Source organism: Alosa alosa, chromosome 5, assembly GCF_017589495.1.
Source record: "Alosa alosa isolate M-15738 ecotype Scorff River chromosome 5, AALO_Geno_1.1, whole genome shotgun sequence".
In the NCBI taxonomy this organism is placed as follows: Eukaryota; Metazoa; Chordata; class Actinopteri; order Clupeiformes; family Clupeidae; genus Alosa; species Alosa alosa.
The window spans coordinates 17,097,158-17,112,039 of NC_063193.1; the positions used below are offsets into that span (position 1 = coordinate 17,097,158).

General features: G+C 47.0%; 1 protein-coding gene across 1 annotated transcript in view; it reads right to left on the reverse strand.

The window, feature by feature from the left end:
* Positions 1 to 14,882, reverse strand: part of ncor2 (nuclear receptor corepressor 2) — a 117,725-nt gene that overhangs the window by 6,901 nt on the left and 95,942 nt on the right. Inside the window, 13 exon segments of the mRNA XM_048243487.1 lie at positions 270 to 418; positions 2,781 to 3,298; positions 3,652 to 3,820; positions 4,044 to 4,115; positions 4,118 to 4,143; positions 4,285 to 4,324; positions 4,923 to 5,075; positions 6,154 to 6,417; positions 7,755 to 7,979; positions 13,009 to 13,360; positions 13,637 to 13,857; positions 14,133 to 14,201; positions 14,567 to 14,674. Of these exon segments, the coding sequence (XP_048099444.1) occupies positions 270 to 418; positions 2,781 to 3,298; positions 3,652 to 3,820; positions 4,044 to 4,115; positions 4,118 to 4,143; positions 4,285 to 4,324; positions 4,923 to 5,075; positions 6,154 to 6,417; positions 7,755 to 7,979; positions 13,009 to 13,360; positions 13,637 to 13,857; positions 14,133 to 14,201; positions 14,567 to 14,674 (2,366 nt within the window).

Consider the following 14,882-nt stretch of genomic DNA (forward strand, 5'->3'; position numbering starts at 1 on the left):
AAAATGACGGGAAACATATGCATACATATGCATCTGTATACAGAGAGAAAGAACAGAAGAGGTTTATGAACAGAACACCTTACATCAGATATTACATCAGATTGACCTGCGTACGGTGCAGGTGCCCCAGTCAGTCGCGCCACGGCTGGGGCCAGATATTGATTTTGAATAGGAACATATATGCGAGTGGAAACACTAGTTGTCACACAAACAGACATGATGGAGAGGTCAGTGAGATGCATGCCGTCAGATGCGACTGGCAGACTTACGCTGATGTGCTGGGCCAGGGTGACCACCCGCTGGCTGCCTTTGACGTGGGGGGACTGGGGCTGCTGGCCAGGGGAGAGACGCTCCTCGGAGGGAGGCCGGTAGAGGCCGTGCTGCTCCATAGCAGCGGCTGCCGCCTTCTGTTGGGCTGCTATAGAGGGCCAGGGGCCACACGCACACACACACCTGCACACACACACACACACACACACACACACACACACACACACACACACACACACACACACACACACACACACACACACACACACACACACACACACACACACACACACACACACACACACACACACACACACAAAGGGGAATGACCAAAAGGAAACATTAAATCACCAGCAGAGGCTCTCCAACACACTTAGTGAGAATGAGCAGAGATCGCCTTCAGCAGCAGAGCAGAGACAGACCCAGAGACAGACCCAGAAACACAAACACAGCTGCATTACAGGAACCTATGACACAACAGCTGCCAACAGCTGCCCTGGCTGCCCCTAAAACACAAAAATGACCCAGAATGCATTGCATTGTGATCTATTGTTTGTGTGTTTTAGGTGTAATCTGTGTGTTACCCCTAATCTCTGAAATTCCCAACTTCCTGTTTCAAACTGTTGTGTACACACGTCTATTACCTCTATCCTGTATCCAAACCCTGACCGGAGCAGCACATAGCATGAATCTCTAGCTATGTCACTTACCATCACAGAGAAGGCATGTGTGCCCGTGTTTAACACTTTCACACGCTCAGAGTGTGCAAACGTTGGAGAAAATACAAATCTAGGGGCTCATTATATTATAAAAGAAAGAATTATAAAAAAAAAAAAAAAAAAAAAAAATTGCAGGTTTACAGGGTAAATCATCTTATTTTGTTGCACAACTGTGTGCTTCTTTAAATTGCGTACAGCACATTCAAATGAGGAAGTGGCCCTGTTAGTAATGTGGCAAGGTTTTACAAGAATGTGTCTTCCAAAATTGTGATAAAATCTGCCCTTGGGTGTATCAGTCATCAGCTACAACACTTGTGTCTTATAGTGTTAACACTGTTATCAGTCTAATCTCCCTCTATCTCCATGTACTATGTCACTGTACCTATTCAGCTGCACCAAACACCTTGAGCAATGTAAAAAGTTACAACAAACGAAAGCTGGAAACACACAAACAAACAAAAAATCAAGACAGAAAAACACACAAAAAAACACTGCGTAAAGCAGCGAGCATTCATTCTCCTTCCCCTGCACATGGAACCACCCCATCATCAAAGCTACACAGCAGACAATGGGGCCGAAGGATTGAGTGTGATTGAGCGTGCTCGCATGAGTATGTGTGTGTGTGTGTGTGTGTGTGTGTGAAATCAGCCCTGATTATCGCGGTTTTATGGGGGCATGCAGGACACATGAGAGGACATGGGTGGAGAGGAGGGAGAAGGTGATTTTGTGGGGACCACAGCAGAGCAGGCGCCACGGCGACAACTCTGTGGGCAGCAGGGGCCTACACTCATTAGCTAAAAACCAAGACGCTAACCTTCGAGCTTCTGAACTTGGACTTGCAGGGCTCTAACCCCACCACCATCGAGGGAGATAACGATCTGATTGGTGGAATGCCGGTGACCTGAGGCGCAGCAGGGGAATGCATTCAGCGCGTCAAAGCTGAAGCTGAAGCTCAAGCACAACCAGTAGCGCGTAGTGTAGTCTAGCGCAGCGCAGCGACGCTAGCACCCACAACTCTAGCGTTGGGCGAGTGACACGGGGCCGATCCGAGGAGGCTTCCTGCCTGCGAGCCGCTCAGTGCTCAGGGGCTCGCTGGACACAGGTGTTCTCTTTAAGGTTATACAATTCGCTGGGCCCATTGCTTTCCACATGTTGGGTTGGATGTTTGAGAAAAAAAAAGAGCAAATTGTTAAGACTCTTTACAAGAGTCACTGGAAACCTCCCTGTCCTATAATACAGTTTCAGCGCTCATTTTCTGATCAATTTAGATCTGGTGGTCCAGATACTGCTGCATGTAAATGTAACTCCTTCGGTGTATCAAATCCGTTCTACAGGAATTTGTGAACCAATAACAATACATTAGCAAAATGTACTGTACGTAAATGTAACAACTACCAAATAGAACTGTGGGCATTCAAACCTCAAGTCAGAAAAAAGCAAAACAGCATAGCAGCAGATTAGAGATGGATAAAGTAATCTTAAATAACAAAAACACAAATAATAATAATAATAATAATAATAATAATAATAATAAATAGCGGATGTGTTCATGAACTGGAATTGATTCTGATGAATGCCAACCACCACAGCGTGCAACAGGCCACAGACGAAGGTGGAGCAGGGGAGGGAGGCTGAGGAGGGAGAGAAGGAGGGACAGACCAGGAGAGAGGGAGAGGGGTTGGAGGGGGGGGTAAGAAGGGAGGGGAGTGGGGAGGTGGGGGTGGGGTGGGGTGGGGTGGGGTTGGGTTGGGAGGGGTTGAAAAGAGCCCCGGTTGCTCCAGAGCATCTTACCCTCACAGGTGCCGTTGGCCGCGAGCGGCCCCGCCTCTGGCATCCCCGTGTCACAAGAAATTTGACGCATGATAATCGCGTTTATGAAGTTGGCCGCTGTCATGGTGGTCTTACCGAGTGCCCGGAGCTCTTCCTCCTGCACGGACATCGCTTTGCTTTGAGTCTTTTCCCTACTTGGTGCGTTGGCGCCGTCACCACCGCGGCCCCCGGCCGATCCTCCGCCCTCCAGGAGGAGGTGCCCGCGGCTCTGCGGGTGGCCCATGATAGCGGCTGGGGCGTAGGGCGAGGGATAGCCTCCCCCTGGGCCTGGACTGGCCAGCTTGGGGTCAGATTTGCCCGAGGAAGAGGACGAAGAGTCCTGGGGATTTCTGGGCAGGACGCCACCGCCTCGGTGGCTTTTGCTAACCCCGTCGCGGCTCAGGTCTTTGCCCCCGCTGGGGTCCATGCCAGCTGGGTAGCCCTCGCCAGGGAGCCCTGAGCGCTGGAGGTGGCTGCCGTAGCCAGAGTAACGAGGAGCCCTGTGGCATAGACCTGCAGGCAGAACAAACACAGACAATGCATGAGCGACTGGCGCGGTCCTTACTACACCTTACTGGCTGTAATGGCCTGCTAAATCATGTTACATTGCTTGTTATTCTAATGCTAATGCTTTATAGCTTAAATATTAAAATGCTGAAATGTTAAAATGCTTAAATGTTATTCTATTGCTGTAAGTCACTTTGGATAAATGTGTGCCAAATGAATAAATGTAAATGTTTGACAACAACCAACAACAACAACATCATAACCTACAAAAGTCCTAAGAGTTTTAAGTTCTAGTTTGCGATGACTATGTATGAGCAGGCATGGAGGTGGTGCTGGTCTTGCCTACCTTACTACAGAGGGGCTGGAGTGCTCGGACCCAGGCAGGCTCTTGTGCAGGACGCTGGGCCGCTGCTGCCCTCCGTCCTGTGTGCGGGGAGACACGGGGGAGTGCTGGTGGCTGTAGGGGTGGGACGGAGGTCTGCTGCTGCTGCTGCTGATGGGACTCTGCTCATGGCCTGGAGGGAAAAAGCCAAACAGACAGGACGTGAGACGCACAACACACAACGTCTTTGAACATGAATAGACACATACATACACACACGGTATACAGTATACAAATATCCATACATAGAGGATATGTGTTTTTTTAAAACTGTAGTCACTGGAATTCCCATCTAAGAGCAGATGTATGAGCCTTAAGGACAGGTGCATGTGTCATGTGGCTGCCAATGTCCTCACCTGGCCTCCATATAGGTGCGTGTTCCACATTTCCGTGTCCCATGGACTTCTCCCGGTCCCGATCCCTCTCCCCCTGTCCCCGTCAGCCTCGTCATCTCCTCTCCTCTCTCGCTGGGTCTGCCACGCCAAGGCTCTCGGTCTCTCTCTCAAGGGTCCCTTTCCTCTTCCCGGCTCTGCTCCTGGCCAAGGCTCCCTCGCTCCTCAGCTCGGGTCCCTTCAAGGCCAAGGCCGATTCCAGGACGGTGGTGTTCCTGGCATCTTGCCCATGTGTGACTGGCCCACTGTAGAACAAAGACAACAGAAAGTCATGAGAAATGGGCACAAAATGACTAGGTACATTTAATGTAAGTTAAGATGGACAGCTATGCCACTCTTAGGTAGCAATTTAGGGCTTCAATTGACATAGTTGCTTATTTTTCCACCAGCTAAAGCAGCCTGGTAGCTACAGCGCTACACTCTGGGGGCATGAACATGGAAGCTCACGTACATGCTCCCAGAGTGTAGCACTGTAGCTGCCTGGCTGCTTTGTTTTGTCAAGTTAGCAACTTGAACTAAGTAAAACAGATTGTTTTCTGTTTTTGTTTTTTTCCCCCGTACAGACGGTACTCTGTGAACTTGAGAAATGGAGATCTATAAGAAAAATCACCGGATTTCTCCTTTAATCTGGGGCTCATGCACAATAAACTTGTGGCATTTGGTTGTGTAGCTTAGGCACAACACATTTGTGGCATTAGGACCAATTGCAGTGTATTAATTCTTACCACATGTATGCATGTGTTCATGTTTGGCTATGATGCCTGCCAGCTTAGTTCACAGTGGGCAAAGTGGCATGGGAGCTGCACTGAGTAAGTGTGTGTGTGTGTGTGTGTGTGTGCTCACCAGGTGAGATGGGTGAAGTGGTGTAGGGCCTGCTGGGAAAATTGCCGGGTGTTTGGGGGATGTAGGTGATCCGGTCCATGGGGGAGGCAGACGCCCCTGCGGAGGGAGGGACCAGGACAGGTAAGTGGGGCACCTGAGAAAGATCCATCACACCTGGGGAGGGAGAGGGGCACAGGGAGAGCTCTGTTTGTCACCAGCCTCTGCACACGCTGCATCGGTGTGCTCACGATAGGGGCATCACGACGACTGATTTTTACTGATCGACAAGTTTATCAAAATAGCAGTGGGCTAGTTGTCATGTACTGATACAGTGCTGGTGCTAACACTACTGCGGGACTCTCATCTCTACATTGTTATCCATAGCAGACATGTTGTTGCTGCTGTACAGCTGTACACAACTTCCATGTCACCGTGGAACAGGTCTCATTTCCGGTGACGTACTGCCATACACAGGTAAGTCTCGCCCGTTTAGCCTTTAGCTGGAGGCGAGTGAGCCAAGCTCCAGGTTTTCATTAGACGAGCAAAAAAAGAGCACCAATTGAACACAATTCAAGTGGACATGTCCACCAACGATGGGTTTCTGATCGAGGCCATAGCACTAACTGGAGGGAATACATATGCTAGTGCTTCTGGCAGTTCTACAGCCACAGGGTCAAATGAGAAGAGCCCCCAATGCTTATCCCTTCAGCAGGGAAACTTTGAACATTCAAACTGAAGATTCTGTTCCGTGACAAAAGGGGAAAGGGAATTCTCAGCACTTGCATGTTGACTCACACAGCCCTCATCAGTTATACTACTCTCATGACCGGCACAACACGGGTCACAGTGCACTAAGCTCAGCTCTTTCCTGATTGGAGGAGGCTGGCTAAAGCCCCTGCGTTGTTTTCGATCATTGGTCTACGGAGAGACGACTGGCTAAGATTGAACTGGTGCGGACAGTGATAAAACTGGCCCCAACACATGACACTACAAAGCAGCAGCAGAGAGAAGAGGGGAGAGAGAGAGCTGGGGGGGACAGTTCCTGCAGGGCAGGGGATTCTAGAGTTAGTGGCAGACTGATACACGCAGCAATGTGGGAAGACAGAATTGAATCAAACATAGGCTGACAGAAAGAACGTTCAGGACAAATTAAAGAACTTCGGAAATTGAACTGAACCTTGGACTTGGTGTGTGTGTGTGTGTGTGTGTGTGTGTGTGTGTGTGTGTGTGTGTGTGTGTGTGTGTGTCTCACCTCGTGGTGCAGGAGAGTAGGGCATTTGGAGGGGCTGGTCCCGGGGGGAGAGCGTGCGCAGCAGGTCTGGCCTCTGGGCGGCCATAGTGGCGGCGGCGGCTGGCCACTGGTGCATCTGCTGCGAGGTGATGTAGTCGGTGAAGAGCGTGTGCCGGTTCTCCAGGGCCGCCGTCTCTGGGTAGCCCCGGATCAGGAAGGGCGGGTAGGGGTGCGGGTAGCCTGGTCCCGGGGTCAGGTGACGGGGCAGGTAGTAGGCAGCAGCAGCTGTGCACGGACACAAAAGAAAAAGAGTGTTAGAATATGGTCCAGTGAACTAGCCGGCTTCAGACCGCCGAAAACAAAGCGAGTTTGTACGTGCCGGGCTAATTGCTTTCACAGCTTCAGGTGCGGTGCCAGCTGGTGCCACTTCAGCTTGCATTGGTGCTACTGGCCCCTGATTTCTGGCCCACCCTAAACGTTGGGCCACTTGGTGCTAGAGCAGGGCTAGGGGTGGGGTCAAGGTGAAGGTGGGGTCAACCCGTTGTTGTGTGTGAAGTCGAGAAACAAGATAGAATGGAATAGCTATGAAAGCACAGCAGTATTTGCTAGTCCACCGAGTTTAGAGATAGCGGTTACGTCCGTATTAAAGATGTTTGCCTGTCAGCAGGCTAACTCTATCCAGAGGTCGCCAAGTAGCACAGTCGGCTAAAATTAAAAGTGAACCTATGAGTTAATTAACATAGAAAAGCGTCCCACTAAATTATTCTTGCCAGTGTGTTTTATGCTATCAATAGTGTGGAATAGCCTATTAAAGAACTATCGTAAAAGCTCCAATTTCAGTTTCAGCCCCTTTTGTTCAGAAATTCTAAAATAAAGATGTTTTTTAATACTCCAAAATAACATTTGATAAATGAACCTTACATTTTCCAGTAGCCATAGATGTGTATATTTGAACAAAGTCTGGTTTGGTTCTCAGCAGGAGCATCTACTTAGTTGGTTGGCAATGGGAAATTGCATTGCAACCATCAAAGTTGCTAAGTTAGCAACTATGGTTTTGGGAATCGCACCCCAGTATAGGAAAGAGATACATGATTTTCTGCTTATCCTGTTTGAAAATGGGTGGTATTGGTGGCGTTTTTCACAAGCGTGTCGAGGTGTATCTTGAGGAGGGCAAATGGCCTGACAGTCTGAACACAAACGTGTCAGGTTCATGAAGCTTGTAGCCTGGGCTACTATCACCAGGTGACCCCTTAAATTACCCTAGCCTGGCCTGGCTTGATAGTCTGAAGCCGGCTATTGAATGCTTATGAGAGAATTTAGTTGATTGAAACTGGCTGACGACAAAAACCTTGTTATAGCACTTATTAGACCAATAAGCAGGAAGAGTAGAGGAAATGGAAGCTTTTCAAGGTGTTCTACATCCTTTGCATGGATGAAAATAAATGACAAGGCAAATAGAAAAATCAAATCAAATGGCCAAGAAAGGACGCAAGAGAAGATATGACCAAACAAAGAGAGGGAGAGAAAGAGCAATAGAACAGAAGACTGGAGAAAACCCCGAGATCATATCTGATGGGAGCGCAAGAGAGCTCCCAACAAAGAAGCACCAGCTCAGGTCGTACCGGGATCGAGGGGGATGCCACGTGGCAGGCTGGAAGGGTCGAAGGTCAGAGGGATCTGCCCGCGATAGACGTCCTGGCCCAGGCCCTGCAGCAGGCGCTCGTATGATGCCAGAGAGGCAGCCTGGTGCTCGGCCACGCCCTGCAGGGGCGACTTGGTGGAGGAGCTCATCTCGCGCGGGGTGGGGGTGGCCTTCCGCTCCTGGGACTGGGGCTTACTGCTGGAGCCTGCCAGGGCACAGGGCAAAACAACACAGTTACTCAACAGCCAATGAACTCATAGACTGTACATTCCCTGCTATACGCAATGTCTATAAGGCAGAAAATTAACCCTCGCACAGACATGCATACACATTACATGGCAGTGGCACCTATGTGACACACATTCAAGTAAAACTAGATGTACCGCATAGCGGTACAAAATATGACCGCCGCTCAGTCCTGTACATCCGTTCCGCGAAAATAAATCACACTTCAATTTGTCTCCATATTTTACTCCATCCCCCCCTCTTGAAACTTTTGTGTATGCTTGTTTGGCATGCCTGAGTGTGTTATTGATGCGGCTGCACAGAAAGTACCCTACTGGTGCTGAAAAGGTGAATAGATTGTAGAATAGCCAAAGAAGATGTAGAATTGTTATAAAACCTTTAAAATCTCTAAACAATCACAAGTAGGGCAGTTCATCACAGTTCATCCATTGCAACTGGATTGATGAAAGGTCACTTACACCTGTAGGCTACATTGTATTTGGGAAAAGCAAAAGGTATCAGCATAATGTTATTTATTTATTTATTTTTTTATGTATTTATAAACAAAAAACATCTCTGTCAGTTCCATGCCGTTTTCAACAGCTATCAAAAACAAAGGTCATTTTTGGATGGATGGATTTTTTGTGAATGTTTCTTCTTCTACATAAGATTTTAGTCATCTTTAGTTCATGTAATACTTTATTGTCAATGCACAAATTAAGTAACAGTAGTCTGAAACGTTATTGTTAATGCACAAATTAAGTAACAGTAGCCTAGTCTGAAAGCGAAATGCTGTTTTACATCTAACCAGTGGTGCAAATAACTGGACATGTCCAAATGGGCCTTGATGAAATCGTCGCTAGACTGTTCATACACATTTTAACGGGCCAAAGTTGAAGAGCTTTTGTCGTTATTGTTAGTGCAAATATAGGCTGATTCATGTTCCCTTGCATTGTTTAACTGAGGTCCATGGCTAGTCTGGCTTTCATCAGACCAAGCTCAATCTTTTAAGAAATCAAAAATAAATAGCGGGCAGATCAGGCTGGGTTCACCCAGCCTAGTCCATAGGCACCGATATTGTTTAATTTTCGATTGAGATATACACGCTCTGGCTATTCTAAATGCAAAAAAATGCATCAGGGAGTTATGACAAAGCGGTAACTAACAAACTAGATCCTAATAGAAAGTTGTTAGCTTCCTAAGCTACAGGTAGGATTATAAGGTAGGCCTATTGACAACATAAATTGTCAATAGGCTATGCTAGCGACACAAATAAAATCTCCTTTGAAACCAATGGCTTACGCCTTACAGTATCAAGCGGACTTAAACTGTCATATCGGCGAAAAGTTCTAATAACATTCACGCAGCTCCATGAGTCAAGGAAAGCATAAATGAAGTAGCCACTTCTAAATGGGACCCACTACACGGTAGCTTAAGGTGTTTTGCTAAAACAGCCATAATGAAATGAAGGTGTCATTGTTTGGATACTTCACACACGTGCTTTTTAATTTCACAGACTACAACTACCAAGCTGTAATCAAAGCACATCGATTCCCCTCACACCCTGCACTTAAAAAACAAAATAAACAGGCGTCTCAGTCTCCGCATGTATAGGCAAAACTGTATCAGACCCGGGTAATAGCGTTGGTAAATCTTCCATTGCACAGAATGATTTTGTAGCCGCGTGCAATAAATGACAGTCGAAAGATACAAACAGTGCTGCTATACATTTTGCTTGGTATAACGCATTTTATAGTTTTCTACAAATGCAATAAATCAAATGCCTCCATCACTCAACCAACGCTAACGGTAACATTACCTAGGTCCTTATTGATATTACAAGATTAACGTACCTGCAGTAAAACCAAGCATGTCGATAAACATCCTCAGATTTATTTAGAGCTTCAAGAAGAAATGGGAATTACACTTCATGTGAACATCGTCCTATCCTTATTAGATGTTAAACTGCGATGAAATTACAGTCCTTGTATGAAGCGTCCATTGTTTTTTTCCAACCCCTTTTTAACTTCCAACAAAATTACGTCTCACTGCAGCGATCGCCATCTAATGGACAAACGACTACTTCACCAATGCCAATACTGAAAATGCAGCCATGATGATGATGATGAATATTTATTTTGGCTTTCTTTTAATCCTACTGATTTTCATTTTTTTACCGGGGCAAATCACAAATGGTGATTATGAGCCAGGTTTATGTGGGCCCTTTGAGACCAACATACCATAAAAAGATTCACAGAGAACTGTGTCTGCCCCACCCTCCTTTCGGGGTCCAGTCCAGCAGGGGGCTGCAGATGAAAGCGAAAAATGGCGGTTCCATGCTATCCATATGGGGGTACATGCTCACCAAGTTTTTGTGTACCCGGTCTTTCAGTGTCCGGGAATCCTTGTTGGTGTATGTCACTAAATGTACACATAAATTATTTTATTGTAAGGCCCCCCATGAGCGAAAAGTACACAAAACTTGGCATGCATTCAGAGGGTGTCATAATGATCCTACACTTTTTAATTTTGTGCAGTTTTGACCTTGTCAACCAGAGATATTGAGATGAAAACACCTAATTTTATGCTTTTTAATTTTTAACTAGGTGGCGCTATACATGAAATAAGTGGTAATGGGATGGGTTGACATGCCCCTTAAGACCAACATACAAAAAAAAAGGTGGACCTCCTAGGCCCTACGGTTCTCGAGATATTCACAGAAACTGTCTCCGGCCACCTACAGGCCAGTTGGTGTATAGTAACATAAATTAATTTATTGTGGCCCCCCATGAGCGAATTCCACAAAACTTGGCGTGCATACAGAGGTGTCATAATGATCCTACACTTCCAATTTAAATGCAGTTTTGACTATGTTAGGTCACAGATACCTTCAATTACACCACCTCATTTTTACTTTTTTGTGTTTAACTAGGTGGCTATACATGAAATGAGTGGTTATGGAATGGGTTGACATGGCCCCTTGAGATCAACATACAAAAAAAAATGGTCCTCCTAAACCTTCGGGTTCTCGATATTCATTCACAAACTGTGTCTGCCCTACCCTCCTTTTAGGGGTGCAGTCAGCGAGGGGGCTACAGATCAAAACAAAAACGATGTTCCATGCTATCCATATGGGGTTACATGCCCACCAAGTTTTGTCTACCCGGTCTTTCAGTGTCGGGAATCATTGACGGAAATTTGGACATCGCGAAAAAAAAAAAAAAAATCTGACTAAACCTATATGACCGCCGCTTAGCTGCCGGGCGGTCATAATTACACTTTTCATGTGAACATCGTCCTATCCTTATTAGATGTTAAATATGATAAATTACAGTCCTTGTATGAAGCGGCCATTGTTTTTTCCAACCCCTTTTAACTTCCAACAAAATTACCACGTCTCACTGCAACGATCGCCATCTAGTGGACAAAAAGCGACTACTTCTACCAATAAAAAATGCAGCCATGATGATGATGATGAATATTTATTTTGGCTTTCTTTTTAATCCTACTGATTTTCATTTTTTTACGGGGCAAATCACAAATGAGTGATTATGAGCCAGGTTTATGTGGGCCCTTGAGACCAACATACCATAAAAGATTCACAGAGAACTGTGTCTGCCTACCCTCCTTTAGGGGGTCCAGTCAGGGGGCTGCAGATGAAAGCGAAAAATAGCGGTTCCATGCTATCCATATGGGGGTACATGCTCACCAAGTTTTGTGTACCCGATCTTTTCAGTGTCCGGGAATCCTTGTTGGTGTAATGCGTCACTAAATGTACACATAAATTATTTTATTATAAGGCCCCCATGAGCGAAAAGTACACAAAACTTGGCATGCATTCAGAGGGTGTCATAATGATCCTACACTTTTAATTTTATGCAGTTTGACCTTGTCAGCCAGAATATTGAGATGAAAACACCTAATTTTATGCTTTTTAATTTTTTTTAACTAGGTGGCTATACATGAAATAAGTGGTAATGGGATGGGTTGACATGCCCCTTAAGACCAACATACAAAAAAAAATGGACCTCCTAGGCCCCTCGGTTCTCGAGATATTCACAGAAAACTGTCTCCGGCCACCTACAGGCCAGTTGGTGTATAGTAACATAAATTAATTTATTGTGTGGCCCCCATGAGCGAATTCCACAAAACTTGGCGTGCATACAGAGGGTGTCATAATGATCCTACACTTCCAATTTAGTGCAGTTTTGACTATGTTAGGTCACAGATACCTTCAATTACACCACCTCATTTTTTACTTTTTTTTGTGTTTAACTAGGTGGCTATACATGAAATGAGTGGTTATGGAATCGTTGACATGGCCTTGAGATCAACATACAAAAAAATAATGGTCCTCCTAAACCCTTCGGTTCACGAGATATTCACAGAAAACTGTGTCTGCCCTACCCTCCTTTGGGGTGCAGTCCAGCGTGGGGCTACAGATCAAAACGAAAAAACGATGGTTCCATGCTATCCATATGGGGTTACATGCCCACCAAGTTTTGTCTACCCGGTCTTTCAGTGTCGGGAATCATTGACGGAAATTGGACATCGCGAAAAAAAAAAAAAAAAAAAAATCTGACTAAACCTATATGACTTTGCGGCAAAACTTTGGCAGTCATAATGAGGGAGTGACATTCTATGCAGCTTGAATATTGGTCCTCATTTGTAAGTCTCTTTGGATAAAAGCGACAACTAAACAAATACAGTAAATGCAAAATAAATCCATGTTTGCCTTCAACTCTTCTGTGTGTGTGTGTGTGTGTGTGTGTGTGTGTGTGCATGTGTGTGTGCGTGCATGTGTGTGTGTGCGCAGTACAGCTGCTTTGCCATGGGAGTGTCCTTCATAGCCCCTGTAATAATCTAGCCAGACAGAGTACTACTGGCACAAAATAAGACTCGGTTTATAAAAGGCCCACAGACACACACTCATAACAGAGCTTATTCCTGTTCCATTTGAAGGGTTAGTTGTCCTCATTGTGAAACGCCAAAGATGTGGGTGTGTCTACCTTCGTGTTGGCGCTGACCAGAGTCCCTGGGGGCATGCGGGGATCCGCGGTGGGAGGACTGCTGGTAGCCCAGTGGGCTGTGGTGGGCCTTGGAGCCCTGATCGATGGGCGAGGCTCGGGCCATTGAGCTGGCGGTGCTCACCACCGCACTGGGACGGCCCTTGGGGGGCTCCTCATAGCGACCACGCTCCCCGCCACCCCCGCCAGCTGCCGCCGCTGCGGCCCGCAGGTCCAGGTGGGGGGGCATGCCAGGGTAGGAGCCCCGCGGGGCGTTGCTGCCGCCGCCACCGATGATGGAGCGCACGTCGTGCCGCTTAGCAGGAGTCATGGGCTCCTGCTTCAGAGGGGTGCCCTGTCCAAGAGGGAGAAAGGTTAGAACAATCCACACACACACAACCACACACACACATACACAACTACAGACACAAAGGCAGACACACAAACAGAGAAAGAGAGAGAGAAATCCATCTCATGGCTTCAGGGGAGAGCTCAGACAAAAACCCAACACACATCTGCACGCACACACAAGCTTATGAAATAAGATCCAGCTTGAACTGTCTCTCTCTGTCTCACTAACACACCTACACCCAAACAAGCGTGGCCCAGTATGCTCTCTGCTCACACTCACCTGTGTGATGGAGCCCTCCTTGCCACCAGAGCCGCTCCGAAGCTCCTCGCGGGGGATGAGGTGGATGGAGCGGCCGCCCTCCTTGACCGTGGGTACCAGCCCGTCGTGTCCGCGGCCCTTCAGCACGTCCTGGGGCATGCCGGAGCCACGGGGAGGCGGAGAGTTCTCCCGCTTCAGCTTGGCCTGCCGGTACTCATCCTGCTCCATGTGACGCGGAATACCTGAGAGAGTCGTGAATAAGGTAGGTAGCGCAATTTAAATGAATAATAACAATAATCATAACAATAATTACAATAACAACAATAATAATAATCATAATAACAATAATAATGTTGGCTATTTTGGAATAGAGACTGCTGCATGTGTGACAACTGTAGTGTGTGGAGAGTGTGTTTTTATATGGGCACGAGCCAGTTAGTGGTGTGACAGTGTGTGTGCAAGAGATAACACTGTGTGTGTGTGTGTGTGTGTGTGTGTGTGTGTGTATTCCCCTCACCCTGAGAGATAGAGCCTCTGTTATGGTGAGGGCTGTCTCGCTCCTGGGGCATCGCCCTCACTATCAGACCTGCAGAAGACACACAGAAAAAGCGTGAGAATAAAAGTCAGTCAGACAGACAAGCAAATGAAAAGGGACAAGAAGAAGAGAAAAAAAAACAGATCACATAACTCTTAGTTGCACTTACTTATGTATTTAGCAGACATTTTTATCCAAAGTGACTTACAGATACTAATTGCAGGGACCAATCTCCCTGGAGCAGCTAGAGGGACTAAGTGCCTTGCTCAAGGGCACAATAGTGAAAGCCAGAAATCAAACCCATGACTTTTCTGGTGACTACTGCATGCTGGCCCTAAATGCAGTGAGCAGCACTGATCAGTACTGCATGGGCCCTCGAGGGCCACAGCGAAGTCTGGACACACGGTGGGACTCACCCTCAGCAGCCGACAGGGAGTCCCGCATGGGCAGTCCTCGGGAGATGCCGCCCTCTATGAGGTCATAGGGCCGCTTCAGGCCCATCGGCTCCTCTTTAGGGTTCTGGGGCCTGTAGGTGGACATTTGCCTTCCGATTAGAGCAGTCTACAAGAACCTCACTGACTGACAGTGTGTGTGTGTGAGTGTGTGTGTGTTAAAGAGTTGAGTGTATGTGCTACACTGAGTCACATATTGTATATGGGTGAATGAGTACTCATTATGAGGCAAGAATCTCTGATGTCCTCATACTGGATGTGGCCTTTGTGTGAACTGTTC